Here is a 16,149-nt window from a genome sequence, read left to right as displayed (position 1 = left end):
TGTAAATTTAGTAATATAATTAACAATAAAATGTATTTAAAAAATTCAAATTCCTGTTTTATATATATATATATATTATTGATTAATTAATATTTATAAAATTTAAAATTTTATAGAAATTAAAATTTCTGGTCTATTAATTGGAGAAAAAATTGTGGTGTGCTTATTAGCAGAACAATAATGTTTGTCGGGTCACCATCTCCTATCTTGACATTGGCAAGTGGAAATGGAAAAAATTAATAATAAACAGGAAAAATGAAACCTTTTTAATAAAATATTATAGGAAAAGAAAACAATCACGCGATCTAGCAGCCATCCTCAGATTCTCTTTCCTACCTTAAAACCATAAACTCTCTTTGTCTCTCTGTTTCTACTTTCACTTTGCATTTTTCTTGATTCCTTCCTTCACGACCTCAATCTCTAGGTACAATGATTTTTTCCCATTTTTATTCAAATTTATATCCTTTTTCTTTGTTTCTGTATTCTATTGATTCGATCTTGTTATACAAAACTAATCAATCTTTCGGATTGGGTTACCTGATCTGCTTATCTAGATTAACTGTTTCACTTTTCTTTTTTACTACGAATAAATTTTGTTCCATAATTGTTTACGAAAAAGCAAAAGATTATGAAAACAAACACTGCAGCTTAAACTAAAGAGGTAGAGATTATAAAGGTTTGATTAAGAATTTGAAGAATCAGGCTATTAAATTGTAATGGGATTTCATATATTTGAGGAATTCGAATTGCTTTCTTATATTTTTTTGATCCAAATATATTGGTTCTTAAGATCTTCCTTTTTGCTGCTTCAGCTTTTTCCCTGCATTCATTGATGAATTTGCTGTGTTTTTTTCTCTGATTCAGTTTTGTGAAAATGTGGGTCGTTTGTTTTTGATTTGTTGGATTTCAATGTTGGAACTTTTGCAATCATCTTTTTACTTGTTATTTTTGGCCAAGATCTTTGAGAACTTTCTGATTGCAATGATAATAGAAGTTGATGTTTGATCAGATTTTGTGTTTCATCCTTTTGTGTACGGCTAATTCTTGGTTGTTCAAAAGTGACTGTATCCTAGGGATAGGGTAAGGGGATTCCAATCCTAGTTCTTCTAAATGTTACCTTTTAAGATAAATCCCCGGGGTCACCCTTAAATGTTTATAGTTTATCTTTGTGATTTTACCTTTCCGAGGTTCCCAATCTAAATTGATTGATTTGATGAAGCTTGAAAGTGATGTTAGGAAAATTTTCTTTTCCTTTTTTCTTTTCAGATGTGTTGTAGGTGCAACATAGTTTCTAGGCTTTTATCATTTTTTATTTTTTATTTTCTAGCTATTTTTTTCCAGATTCTGGATAAATTGTTGCTTTTATTGATACTACTAGTTTAAATTCTTGTAGTTTTTAGCTAACAATGATGACAAGATCCTGAATTTTGAGAAAATGTGAGTGTAATCTTCATCTCTGAGCCTGAATATTTTTCAATTGTTGTTTTGCCTTGAAGGAGTGCCTACAGGTAAAATCACCATGAAAGTCTTTGTACTAGGAGTCAAATTGCATTTGCCTCTTTTTTTCAAAAAAAAAAGAGCAAATTATCATTGTACAATAGATCAAAGTGTTGGTCCGTTCTGTTAAAAATTTCATCCATTTCTACTTTTAAAAACTAGTGTAACTAACAGAATAACCAGACAGTTACACTTGGTGTGCCATATTTACCTCATGCTAACATAGAGGGATCAGTTTTTAGCAGTAGAAATGGATAAAATTTTTAACAGAAGGACCAATTTACTCTTTAATCTAACGTATAAGGACTAATTTGCCCATTTTTTGGTAAAAGTGGCAAAATGCAATCTAATTCTAGTATGGGGGCTTCCATAATACTTCTACCATTTTTTATTTTCTAGCTTTTCTTTCCATAATTTGGATAAATTGTTGCTTTTATTTATACACTAGTTTTAAATTCTTGTAGTTTTTAGCTAACGATGATGACAGGATCATGAATTTTGAGAAAATGTGATTGTAATCTTTATCTTTGAGCCTGAATAGTTTTGAAATGTTGTTTTTCCTTGAAGGAGTGTTTGTAATAAATGGCTTTGGTGACAACTGCTGAAGTCTGTGATGCAAATCCACAGCTAATTGTGAGCGGTGAACTTCGAGCCCTTCAACCAATATTCCAAATATATGGTCGTCGCCCAGTATTCTCCGGACCTATAGTCACACTTAAAGTGTTTGAGGACAATGTATTGATCCGAGAGTTCCTTGAGGAGAAAGGTAACGGCAGAGTTCTGGTTGTAGATGGGGGTGGTAGTTTAAGGTGTGCCATACTTGGAGGCAACCCTGTAGTTCAAGCTCAAAACAATGGGTGGGCTGGAATAGTGGTTAATGGCTGCGTAAGGGATGTTGATGAGATAAACGGTTGTGACATTGGGGTGAGAGCGCTTCATTCTCATCCAATGAAGGCCAATAAGAAGGGAATTGGGGAGAAACATGTCCCTTTAACCATTGCCGGGACTAGAATCTGTGATGGGGAGTGGCTTTATGCAGACACTGATGGTATCCTCGTCTCCAAAACCGAGTTATCTGTTTGAGTTCCCTTTTCTACCTAAAGACTAAAATCTGCAGGATGCATGGTAAGTTACGTATGCGTTTCAGTCATTCCGTGCCTGAGTTGAGATTTTGAACTTTGGACATAATGTGATGTACTCTATTAATGTGTGACGATGAATGTATGCTGCTGATCTCTTTGTCATATTAGAGTAATGTTATTTTGGTGTCTTTATGAGAAGGAAAAGCTACAGTCTGTAATAATATTTTTGGCAAATGAGAATGGTTAATAATTTGTTTCCATGAGAAGCTATCTGGTTCAAGAACATAGTATTAGGAAACGATATATTGTGTAGCTTTTCAATATAGGCTTAATTGAACAGGAAGTCTTTAAAGGTACCTAAACTATTTTTTTGTCAAACTTCTATCACTGAAGTTGGTCTGTTCATACCACCACTCCATTAAAATATAATTAAAATTTTATTTTATATTAACATTAGATAAAATAATATGATTAATATTATTAATTGTTGTGCTCCTCTACTAAGCATTGTCGGTCTTCCCTGACCTTTTCCATCTTGACTTTCAGTCCTTTCGCTTCACCCTCACTTTCAAATGCTTCTTCGTCATTTTTGGGTTCCATGCCACATGATTGATACTTCTGGGAGCCATGGGACGGTGGGCGAGAAGGGAGTTAATATTAATATAAACAGGCTAAATACTCAAATTAAACACAACCTTTTAGGAGTTGCTCACATCAAGGTCAAACCTATCAAAATGCTAATATAAAGGCCTAACCTTTATAAAAACGTTCAAATAAGGACCTTTAACGCACTTCAGCCCAAGCTGAGTAAAAATTAGGTGAAGTCTAACATATTTTGAATTAAATACATGAAAATTGAATCAAATATTACTTGAAAATTAAAGAAAATAATGAAAACATAATTTGAGACATGATATACAATATTTGAGGTGCTCGATTTGACAAAAAATAGTTTAGGTACCTAACTCAAACAAAAGCAATAGTGTAAGGGCCCTTTGTTTAATTAAGCCTTGAATATACAAAATAACAAGGCACTAGCTTTAGTAAAATAAGTGAAATACAAAATCAAAATACGAAGGTAAATGGTAGGTGCTCACTTTGAAGTGTAAAAGTGTTGCTACTTTAAATTGCTTGTTTGCTTAAAACTACAAATGCAATGGAAGTGTTAGTGTCACGGACTGCACAAAGAAGCTTGTGACCAAGGCGCACTTTGATCCCTCTCGTTCATTGGGGATCATTCAGCTTGACAGGACTGACCCATTACTTAGAAAAGACTTAAGGCCCATTTAGTTGAATCCTAGTTAAATTGTAAATTGTATTTTTACAGGATAATTATTGTAAATCCTAAAAGATAAATATGTATAGAGTTTAAATCCCTTAGGACTCTCTTATTGTAGATGAGAACTAATCTCAGTCATTGATGTAATTTGATCTGTACCGTTGGATCTAAGGGAGCTCAATATAAATAGAGTCCTCATTTTCATTTGTATTCATTCTATTCTGGAGTTAAAGAATACTTTTGCGAGCATTTACTCAAACACTTTGTGTGTTATTCTTTTCTTGTGGTTTTTCTGTTCGTTCGTGGCTTTTTTCTTTTTTAAGTTTACTTCTGCTTTGCTTCAGTGCCTTCGAGAATTTCTGCTAGAATTCTCATTTTTTTAGAGTAAGACTGACTTTGGCGGATTTGAACCCAAGAAATTGCCTAAGGTCATGCAGTTTGCCAAACTAAAGTTTTAGTCTCGTGACACTAAATTGTAGTGGCCACTATCAATTGGCACTACGAAAAACTGTGTAAACAAAATAGAGATAACACCAAGGTTTGTTTACGCAGTACGATTTTCCTATATCTACGGAGCCTAGCTCAATGAGTAAATACACTATCTTTAATCCACAATACAACAAGTAAACATACTTTATCACTCTCCAAGCATAGAGATCTCACCTTTGTACCTAAAAACTAGAGCATTCACCTTCAAATATTTTCCCTAAGAACTTAGGCAATAAACACTTTAACAATGTTTATAATAACAGTTTGCACACTCTCATAAAACAACTCCTCAATGAACAAATTAAAATGCATTCAATAAGCTCTCATTACATAACCTAGACAAGCCTTCAACATATATCATATTTTGCTTTCTAACATAGAATCTAAGGGAAATACAAAGTAACTCATTAAAAATTGCTATTACAATCTCAATAATCAGAGTACAATCAATCGAATATTTTTTTTTCCAAAATAGCTTCATAGTCTTCATCGATCCTTCATGTTTCAATAGTTGATTTGATTAACTTGAATCCAATCCAATCTCTAAATGAAAAGGATTGTTATTCCATAAATGAACCAAAGCTTCATTAAATTACCAAACCAAATAAGGCAAGTTTTTAACCATCTCAGTGGCAATCTGCAATTGACATTATCGAGTGCCACTAAGGAATTCTTAGCTTATTTTGCCTCAATAATCCCCCGTTTTGGAAATTTGATAAACAAAACCAAACAATATAGGAAGCTAACTACCACAGTCAACAATAGCTCCCCTTTATCACAAATCTCACTCTACTTAGCTCAGCTTAGTACATAATATAGTAATTTTAACTATCAATGCTATGTCTAGAAATTCACACAAATAATCAAAATACTAAATTATAACTAAGTAATCAATAGATAAGGTAAGACAACATATCATCACAGTTCCAAATCAACGCAGCAATCCCACAACATCCACAATATTAGAATCAGGAAATAAGTATCATCATCTCAGTTATGCAGACCAAACCAAATAAGTTCAAAAGAAAAAGAAATCACCAGCACAAGGTTAGATGCATCTCCAATGTCAACAACATCTTCTTCTGGAAACGTAAGCAACTTAATCAATTAGCAAAAAATGTAAGCAGCTTCATCAATCAGCAAAATGACTTATACTTCTCATATAACATGACAATAGCAATAACACAAAACTAGTAGCTTTCATATATCTACTTCTACTCCCAATTATCTATACTCTACCCCATTTTTGTTCAACAAACCTTCCAATCAGAATGCTAAAAATCCTTATTCTAATGGTTAGACCAAGGCAAACCTATGCTTTATGTAAGACAGATCCTTGATGTTCTCGACTTTCAATTAAACAGTTTTCTCCGCTATTCTCATACCACAAATCACTTCGAGTGTGGGCTCAAACAATCATGAATCAAACACAGAACCAAAATTAATTTTCTTACTTTTAATAGGAAAGTAAATTTCTTTCTCTATATAGAAATCGGTGTTGGATCTAGTGCCCTAAGTGTAGTATGTTCGTTTGTATACTTGTAATTTTTTTCGAAAGATTGGTTAATAAAATTATTTATAAATTACATTAATATCCTTTGTATACTGTCCTCATGTGGTTTTTGCATGTAAATCAAAATAGAAGCAAATATTAACTCACTAGTTGTCTAATGTTTAATTAATACTAAGCAATATTACATGGTCAGATTGTAATACGGAAGGACATCTTATATTAGTAGACAAACCTAAACATGTTCTTAGTCTAATCGAAAATGAGCAACCTAATTGAAAGACTAATATGTTGTCTATCAAGCCCAATTAGGGAGATACTCAATACAAAACATCTGATCGAAAGGAGATTTTATCGGGAACCAATTCAATTATCCTATTTAGATCCATTAGATCGAAAGATAAGTGGACTAAATTGCAATATTGGTGAATTATAGGCCGAAAGGTATTAATTGAACTAGTTAAAAATTAATTAGTAAACATTACTAAGTCTAGATTAATTACAACCATGGAAATTGATCAACTCCTATTTGTCATTTCTGATTCATTTGTTTGCCAATTTATTATTTTTGCAATTAAATCACTTTCAGTAGTAGTTAATTTTATACTGTTAATTTATGTTTAGTTGTACTATACTAAATAGGGTAGTGCTATTTAGACTTAGTTTTGTATGTTCTTTATTACTATTTAATTCAATTTTAGTCATACCTCATTTGGGTATGATCCTCGGAATACTTTTGTATTTCGTTGTAAATCTAAAACTATATTACAATTTGACCTGTATACTTGTATTACACTGTAATTCCATATTTGTTATTTGAATTGATTCTTGATGCACACACATCATGGTGTGGACAACTTCCACTAAGGATTTCAATGGATCATTCTCAATCTGATTTCTTCCATATGGATCTTCATCATCGATCACCATATTAATGGACTCCATCACCTTTTGTGTCTTATTGTTGTAGATTCTATAGGCTTTACTATTTGTGGCAAACCTTAGAAACACACCTTCATCAGACTCAAAATCAAACTTCCATTGATGCTCTCGATCCTTCAAGATAAAACAGGTACTTCCAAAAATATGAAAGTATTTCACACTTGGTTTTCTACCTATTATACCCCCATCTACGTCAAGACATGTGGCAAGCCAGAAAATCGCCTAAATAGTAAGCCTTCCACCAGTAAGCCGAGAGGTCAACTAGAAGTTCACCATTCTAGGATGACCATTTAGACATTGGATGGCCTAATCTTCATTGGGAACATGAAGTTTTTGGTTACCAAACATCACGTGGGGTCAACTACTTCATCTCATCAAGTCAAAATGAATGATTAGATCTGTCCTGTCACAAACATCCTCGTCCCATTAAAGTCATCCCCCTACACACTTTATAATGATGGCTAGATGGCAAGTCCAACACGTTAATGACATCTTAAATAGGAACCCTACCTATAAATACCTTCAAGAATAATAAGGTGGGGGTCGAGTCTTTAAGAATACTAGGCCTACACTCTGTCAATCGCTCTTAGCCTCTACATTCTCTTCACCTCACTCTTCATAACCTCTGGCTCTTTGCCCCGACTAGGTGAACCGACCTTCATAAGAACCACTCTACTCTCCTTTATACACATCCCTTATTGTACATTGTATCAATAATTGGTATGGTGAGCATGAAGAACACGGCCTTACGGTCTCAAAGTGGTATCTTCATTGATCAAACCAACTAGATCAACAGCCCAACCAGCCAAATCAACTCCTCCGCCCTACCCAGCAAACCTATCCCACTTGTTTCAGGATTCTCAATTGGCCTGAACACCACTCAGATACCTCTCTCTTCTACCATTGCAGGAACTTTGTTACAGTATATGAGTATTCTCCTCCCACCCTAGAGTAATTAATGAAGGCTCTAAAAGATTATCTAACCAACCTTGTCACTCCTACTGCACCAACAGAAACTACTCTCCTAGTTACCTTGACTTTCCCAGTGACTGCAACACCTCAATCACAGCCTGGTGTACCCATTCCTGGGCCTTTTGACCATATAACCCATTGCCTGCAGGAAGATGTAACCTGCCTCATAGCCACACAATCCCCATCAGTCGTGAATCCGATTCCAGTGGACCAAGGTTCCCACCAGCAAACATCAAGTCCTCAGCCCTATGACTCAGAAACCTAAGAGAAACTGCAACGTTTGGAAGAGTAGTTTACTCAACAAGAGTGCCTCTTTAAAGAGCAACAAAAGCATTAACGTATCCTCGAATAAAAGAATTCCCAAAATAAGCAACTCATTATTGAGCAAAGGGCTACACGAAAGGTTCCAGATGAGAGAGTTCGGTTTGCCAAAAAGATGAAGTTCAGTCCACCCTCCGCGGGGAGCAAGAGCACAACAATCTGGAAGACCTTTGTAGGAATAACACTGGCCTCCTGAAAATATCCCAGCATTCCCAGGGTAATCACAATATCTTCATGAAAGAACAACTCAAAACAAAAAATATTTTGAAGGAAGAAACATTTTTTAAATAATTTTAATAATTATTTTATAATTTTCTATATTTTTGAAATTTTTTATTTTTATTTTTGAATTTTTTTACAATTTTAAGTAATCTTAATATTTTTTTATAATTTTATAATTTTATAAAAAAAAATTAATTGCAACATGGCATATATGTGAACTATGATATCCGCATCTACCATAAATGCCAACAAAGTTATCATTAGCTTTTCCATCTATTTCTAAACAATTTGACAAAATAGAAAGTTCAAGGGTCAAATAAAACTAAAAAGAGGATAGAGACTAAAATGACTTTTATATAGTTTAAGGGCTAAAAAATAATTATATCAATTTTAATAGAACTTTAAACATAATATACCAATAATGTTGATTAAAGTGGTAATGACTTGTTGGAAGGGCTTACCTTCTAACACTTCTGACAACAACCTGAGTTTACCCTAAGAAAATAAAGATCTCTTTAATGGTAGTAGAATCTCCTATTTATTTTAGACTTATCCAAGGCCATATATCTAATTAGTCTTGAACTAGAGTTTTCAAATTCAATTCAATTTAGCTTGAATTACTATTTAATAATAAAAATATTTTTTATATTCAATAATAAAGTATAAATTTATTTTTAATAGTTTATTATTAAAATATAAAAATAATTTTGAATAGTTTAGTATTAAAACAAATTTAAGTATATCTTTGGCAAGTGTTGATGACTTTACTCTAATCAAATAAACTCCTTTAATTTGTTATAAGAGTTTTTTAATTTAATTTTTATAATAAATTTGATATGGTTTCGTAGACATTATATAAATGAAAATAGAGATGGATACTTAATTGGGTCATGATAAATCACATTATAATTGTTATACATAATTAATCTCGCACCATAAAGAAAAGAGACTACCCACAAATCTAGATCTCAGCCTGCTTTGCCCAAAAGAAGCCCCAAAATGATAAGCCAAGAGAGGGCTTGCCTAAGAGGAACCTTGCTCGACTAAGAGACCAAGTGACCACTCCAAAGTTTTGAGGAAATCTATCTAATACAGATTTAAGTTAAGCATAGTCGGGTCAAGTCCAATCATATCACATCCAACCACTTCCTAGCAAGGTTCTCCATGATCCTATATCCATACCAAGTGAGACCCTCATCAGGTCTATGAGATCGTTTATTTTTTTGCCTATTTTTTCCATTCCAAAAATGGTATTAAGCGGTTATAAAATCCTATTCCTCTTCTTTTCTTTCAGTAGCGTAGATAGCACCAAAAGATTATCTAAGAAACCTGCCCTTACTTTGATGGCTCATGCTTCTCCCAGGCCATGTATTGTGGAATTCAATAAATTGGTAGGGACTGTTTTGGGAATGAAAGATTATGCGATTGTTGTTTCTGTCCGTAAACAAATGGAATTGTTAGGAATATCCCGTGATGCTTATACTCTCAACTTTCTCTACTTTGCATCAAAGGTAAATAAAAGCTACCTAAATCCATACGTGTGTTTGGACCAATAACTGAAATGAGATGCTCGGGTATGTAATAATTATCTTGTATTCTTCAGCTAAATGTTTCCCACCCAGAATTTGAATTGAACTCCACTGGGAAAATACAAGCAAATGCACGACTCCAAAAATGATTGAGCAATACAAATAACCCAACCCAACTTCATTGTTTTCCTCCTCCTAGGTTTTCTATAGTTTCAGTTACAAACACATTCAACCACCTGCATTCACAAACACGGTTCAAAACAAAATGCAATCATTTAAAAGAACTTGTGGCATTTAAAGACATCTAGTATACAGAAATGTGTACCTGCAATCACTGAATATCATCATTTTCACACTTTCAGAGCAGCTTTGTGAACCATGGTTTCTTTGTGTATTTGGTGGCAACTCTTCTCAACAAGATCAAGAAGTTTTTCCAAGTTCACAGCCCATGAGTTGAGAATTTCATTGCTATCCTTTGCTACCTGGAAGCACACTATTCCCATTGGCCAGTCAATCTTCGCTACCAGTGCCTTTGACACAACCATTTCAGACAGATGCTTCTCAGCTTCCTGGATTGAAGTCAGGATGGAAACAACATTAGTCTCTTTTATTCTGTATTTCAAACAAAAGCCTAGGTAACTACTGAGAAGGAAGCATGCAAACCTCGACAGTGAGACACAACAACTCTGCCAGTCTCTTCAATGTAATCCTTGAGTAGTACCTTGAAACAACAAGGATATTCTGAAAAAGAGCACCAATTTGGTTGCTGGTGAGAAATAGATAAGAAATTAGCTAGTGGACAAAACCATATAACAGGAAGGAGGGTGCCAAATTACATGCTCAATAATTCGCTGTTTCAAATCTTCTGCAGCTTTGTCACCCAAAGAACCTCCAAGCATGTTCTTCTCATTCTCAAATTCATCCTTATAAGAATTCCAAAGGGATGTCCACTGGATGACCTCCATTGTAACCAACTGTTTCAACAGCAACCTACCACGCAAGATTCAACAATTTGTGGTTGAGCATTCGGATTGAAAACCATTTTACCGACCTACATAGAGCTTGGTATTTTCACAAGTACTAAATTCACCAAGGACATACCTAAATTTTGGAATCTCAGAAAGATTCTTATCCTCCAACATGGAATTAAGAAGGCTCGACTGCATTGGATCATGTGGAGCCAGGATTAAGTACCAACAGATTTTTCTCAAGACCTGCAAGGAATAACATATATGAGAACAGCTCAACAACATGGAAAGGGGATATATTGAGATGTGCTTTACCGGTATCCATTGAGACGGGTTTTCCCTGATGGAAGGAATCTCGTATATTGCCTTATAGCAACGACAAATTTCAAGATAGTCATTGTTATGGAAGTAATACCTGCAGAGAAAAGGAAGACATATTGTAAGATAAATACAACCAAATAGCAGCAGAGGAAGTTATTCACAAATTCATTTCACCTCCAACCACTTTGCACTTTGATGGGCTCTACGGTGAAATGAAGACACTGTGATTCTCATTCTTGCACCAAATAACAGACAAACTTATATCCTGTTACAGTTTGTAAATTTTAAGGATCTATTTTTCAAATAACAATAGGCATTTTTCCTTGAATTATCTCCAGGTTTAAGTTTCCATGAAAGATAAAAGATTTCTAGCCCAAAAAAAGTAGAAAGAAAATTTTTCATCATCTTGAAAATAAGGATCAACCCTTGCACCAATAAGACATCAGAAATAACAAGCAACAGAAGCAAAACATTCACTATGGTCTTTTGCAGATTTCATCGTAGACAGAAATGCCACATTAAGCAATCTAACTTGTGGTCCTTTCTATTATCAGCTCACATCAGTTTGGGGGGGGGGGTTAGAATCCGAATGAATGCCCTTTTCTCTTCATGATTCTTACAAGCTTTGGACAAAAGGTGCATGTAACTTAATTGAGCCCCAATAAAACATTCAATTTATATAAACATCAAATTTTCATTACAATCGAACCACATCCCAATTATTCCAATCACTTGAATGTGTATTTGATAAGACAACTACACAGACTAACCAACTTGAGAACATATTTCCACATAGCATTCTTTTTTCCCAAATCAATATTGGGTTTTGACAACCTTCACCCATCTACCCCCAAAAAAAAAAAAAAAGTGGAAAAGGAAAAGATACCACAACAACAATTAAGTTCTGAGGTTAAGCTCAGAAAGCATAAATATTTGTGTGACTAGGTATTTACATAAAATCGATACCATTCTAACAAGATACAAAAAGTAATCAAGAAACTTTAAACCTTTCAATAATGATTATCAAAACTCAACCAAAATGTTTACAAGAAAATTGACCATGAAAAGTTGATTGTTTGTGAGCAAAGAGGGAAATACCGTATCATCAGTTCATAGTAGATACGCTTCAATTCCAATAGTGAAGGTATATCAGCTGGAGGCTCCTCTACAACATTGTCACCTTCTTTCGGTTTCTTCTTTTCCTTTGAGCTGTCAATATCAAAAACTCTAGGGCTAATCTTCCTTGAAAGAATTTGAGCACGAACATAATCTTGACGATCTAAGCAGAGGCGAACCTGCAAATTTAATTATAAACCATTTGACATAATTATCATTGCATCTATAAGATAAGATAAGATTAACAAAAAGGGGCGATGATCAAAATAAGATGCCCATACTTGTTCAAGGATGAAGGCGATTTTCTCAGTTTTGGCCATGGCACCAAAAGTTTCCACCTACAGTTCAGACCAATCAAATAGTAAGAAAAGGGGGGATAAATGCAAAGATCCAGGAAGCTATCATCTTACTATAGTGGAAACTTACAGCAACTTCTTGCATTAAATCTGCAGCTTCAGCAATAAGGCCCTGTTCTTCTTTAATCTTTGCAAGTTTCTTGATCAATCTTGCTCTCTCAATTTCAACATAAATCTAGAGAAGGAAAAAGTTTGTTTAGACAAAAAATTACACCAATAGTCAGCTTATATCAGATAACCCAAAAGAACATAACATCAGAACTCACTTTTCCAGCAGACACACTGTTCAGCGTCTTGATTAGCTCTATACGAGTTTCGAGATCTGGTGTTTCATCAATGTACTGCATTGCTTGTTGAACCATTGCAGTTACTGCCTGCATAGTGCAGATAAACAAAGAGCTCATTAACAATAGTAATGCTAGGTAGAAAATTTTAGAAGACATTGGAAAACACTTAATCAAATCAAATGAATGTAGCACTATGTCAACATTTCTGGCAAAACTAATTTACAATACTAAAAAGGGGCAGGAATTTAAAATGCAGTCACATGCATTTTTGGTCCAGTTACACTTATCGTGCTTGCAAATGTAATGGGTGCTATTGCGGTAGTAAACTTTTAATTTTGCACAATTTATTTGTATAACAAAATAGTTATAACTATAATCATATAATCTTATTTTAGATCATTTTTAAAACAATTTATTGCATTCTATAATTTTTTATTCATAAGGAAAATTAAAATTGTCTATATTAATTATAAAATATTATAGTGAAATATTCATACTCATAATATCAAAATAAATTTATAATCATAAATATATATTATGATATTTATTTCATTATTAAAAGTAAAATCTAGTTAATATTTATTAATTTTTTAATCTTAAGAAATGTAAATTATAAAATGTAAAACTCTTTAAATAATTTAACTTTTAGCACATTAATTCATTTGACATTTTTACATAAATTAATATTAATTTAAAATATAATGGTGTCATTTTTAATTATTGTTTAATGTTACAAGGTTGGTCACGCTTCTTGGGCCTTCTTAATCGCTTAACACTTGCCAAGGCTTCAATTGACGCTATATACTTTTTAATATCTTCCCTCGTCTGTTTAACTGAGAATTGTAGCTTCTTTAGATTATTCTTTGCGGCTTTGGGGACAAGATTAATATTAATCACTGCAGGCTGAACAGTGGATGCTTGGGGTGGTTGAGTAGCTTAAGAAGAGCAAAGGGGAAATAGCCTCTGCAACAAGTAGCCACTAGCATTTCATAAAGTGGGGAAATAGTGAAGCTTCATAAAGAGGGATGTGACTTTTATAAGAGAAATCGAGGTTGGTAGCTCAAGAACTGCAAAGGTGAAGAAATGATAATGGTGAAGGCCAAAGAAATAAGTAATTTAGGGAAGCATAGCCATTAGCAAGCTGGGCAATGTTGACTTATTGAAGAGTGAGCCAAGCCAACAGAAGGATGAATAGTGAGAAGGGCAGGATGTAAAGGCAACATAGATTTCTGGAAACCAGAAAAAATTTAGCTCCATGGTAAGCTGGCAAGATGTGTTGTCTATTAATAGCAACTGAAACTTGAACTGGTCAGCAACTAAATGTTTTTTAGGGCATACAACAATAGTACGCTTGTGACAGAGGTAGCATTTATAGTTTGTTGAAACCGATCTTCATTTATTATTCAAATTTACTAACAAATATAACTAGATTGCATGAAAAGTTTGCATCAATTAACTGGAATCTACGGTGGTATTATACTAATATGAACTAATAAAGGCTTGAGAATATGAAAATACAAATGGACTAAAAACATCAGAGCTAGTCCTTCCTACTACATAACTGTGCAAATAAATAAGCATAAATAAACATTTCATGTCAATAGGTAGAAAATAAAAGAGCACAATCAAGCAAGGAAAGCTAGGAGAAACAAAGAGAGACCAATTAAGAATTAGTAGTCCAATTTACTATTTTCTTTTTATTAACTCTTACTCCTTTCATATCAGTATAACAGCAGTTGCACATTCAAGCAACAACAGGCTAGGAGGTAAACAAAGAGAGAGAGGTGAGAATGGAACTGTTTCATTAGTTAGGATTATCAGAAACTGATAAACAATTTAGCATTCGATTCACTATTTTCCTTCTTATTAACTCTTTCCCTTTCATCTCAGTATATCACCAGACACGATTCTCATCTTGAATCTATCTGAACTGAGACTTTGAACTTTTTTTCTTTGTTCAATCTTTCTTGAACTTAAACTATACTAGCAAAAATAAGTAAAATTTTACTAGAGTTAATAGGCGAGTTATCTACTCTAAAGAAGGTTCACAAATATATATATATAAACGGCCCTCTTCATATAATGTATGAATATCAAGTCCCATGCCTAGCTGCTATACATTATAATAGAAAAGCAACAAAACTATTGTTTAAACACAAAAAACAACAATTTATTTCAGCTAAATATAAGTACGGAATGTGAAGCATTTCAATACACCCGCATCACAAATAACAATTAGAACTATAAAATGATCATTTAAACCAACAAAATCACCAAAAATTCAGAAAAGAAACGAAAAAAAGAACCCTAAAAGTTCCTGAAATAGCCGTCTCCACATAATCAATTTTGGTCAAGAGAAAACGTCATTAATTACCTGCTTAAGTTGACCTCGTTTCTTGGACAAATTAACGATTTGTTCGTTGAGAGACTTCCAATCTTTAGCTTCAAAGCAAAGCTGCAAAATGTCAGTAACCGCTTTCTTGGTTCCAGCGACATCGCCGGCGAAGCGCATCTGCTTCTCAACATTAAGCAACTGGTCGATCGCCGCCTCCAAATTTCCGTTTTTAACCTCCTGTAAGATCTCCCAAATGAAAAAGGAAAATTGGTGAGAATTTGGAGTAGAAAAAACTGGAGATTTCAGATCTGAAGAGAAAAGAAGGGACGATTAATAACGGAAGGTTTACCATAGCTTCAGTCTTCAGATGACAAAACCCAGCGGCAAGAAAATGAAAATCCAAACTCTGTTTTTGCTTTAGTTGAGGAAATAACAAGAAAAGCAGATTTTAAATCCGAACCGGACAACCATGTCAAAACGGGTTTTGATTTTTTCTATTTGGTACATATGGAATAGAAGGTTTTCTCCCTAATTTTTATAACTATGCTGAAAAAAGAAGAAAATAGGCAGAAATATTTAAAATTTATCCATTTATAATAATTTTGGAGAGAGAATAAAAATAGACTTATAAGACGCGTTTTCCTTCTAATGATAATTATTCCAACGATAATTTTTTCAAGGATTCTAATAGTCGACCTCGACGTGCGCATGAAAATGAAGACGAAGTCGATGAGGAGTCACCAACCCAAATAGTGCGACGGGACCTAGGCATGCTTGACGCCCACCTGATTGTAGTATACATTCCGGACGCCGATGATTATATTATTTCTAATTTTCTCAAATTGTATAAATTATTTTACATCCCAAATATACACTTATTTACAATATACAAAATAAATTATTAAATTAGTTTGTTTTGTAAT

The 16,149-nt window shown here is 33.7% G+C and overlaps 2 protein-coding genes across 4 annotated transcripts; one reads left to right on the top strand and one right to left on the bottom strand.

Moving 5' to 3' along the window:
* The first annotated feature begins 262 nt into the window (after positions 1 to 262).
* Positions 263 to 2,837, top strand: LOC105780244 (putative 4-hydroxy-4-methyl-2-oxoglutarate aldolase 2). Of its 3 annotated transcripts, none has more exons than XM_052629754.1 (3): positions 279 to 424; positions 1,394 to 1,508; positions 2,065 to 2,837. In XM_052629754.1, the coding sequence occupies exon 3, from the start codon at positions 2,080 to 2,082 to the stop codon at positions 2,578 to 2,580; it is 501 nt and encodes a 166-aa protein (XP_052485714.1). In that variant the 5' UTR covers positions 279 to 424; positions 1,394 to 1,508; positions 2,065 to 2,079; the 3' UTR covers positions 2,581 to 2,837. The 3 variants fall into 3 exon arrangements, with proteins under 3 accessions (XP_012459910.1, XP_052485714.1, XP_012459911.1); XM_012604457.2 differs by having other exon boundaries at positions 280 to 424; positions 1,394 to 1,437; XM_012604456.2 differs by lacking the exon at positions 1,394 to 1,508 and having other exon boundaries at positions 263 to 424.
* A 7,052-nt stretch (positions 2,838 to 9,889) lies between these two features.
* LOC105780412 (26S proteasome non-ATPase regulatory subunit 12 homolog A) lies at positions 9,890 to 15,758 on the bottom strand. Its single transcript, XM_012604726.2, has 12 exons — positions 15,576 to 15,758; positions 15,266 to 15,463; positions 12,871 to 12,978; positions 12,675 to 12,779; positions 12,530 to 12,586; positions 12,231 to 12,427; positions 11,127 to 11,226; positions 10,945 to 11,057; positions 10,680 to 10,833; positions 10,507 to 10,584; positions 10,169 to 10,412; positions 9,890 to 10,079 (listed from the first exon to the last, which is right to left on the bottom strand). The coding sequence occupies exons 1-11, from the start codon at positions 15,576 to 15,578 to the stop codon at positions 10,194 to 10,196; spliced, it is 1,332 nt and encodes a 443-aa protein (XP_012460180.1). The 5' UTR covers positions 15,579 to 15,758; the 3' UTR covers positions 9,890 to 10,079; positions 10,169 to 10,193.
* Positions 15,759 to 16,149: the final 391 nt, after the last annotated feature.

Source organism: Gossypium raimondii, chromosome 4, assembly GCF_025698545.1.
Source record: "Gossypium raimondii isolate GPD5lz chromosome 4, ASM2569854v1, whole genome shotgun sequence".
In the NCBI taxonomy this organism is placed as follows: Eukaryota; Viridiplantae; Streptophyta; class Magnoliopsida; order Malvales; family Malvaceae; genus Gossypium; species Gossypium raimondii.
Note: the sequence above shows the minus strand (reverse complement) of the source record. Positions and strands in the feature narration are given on the sequence as shown.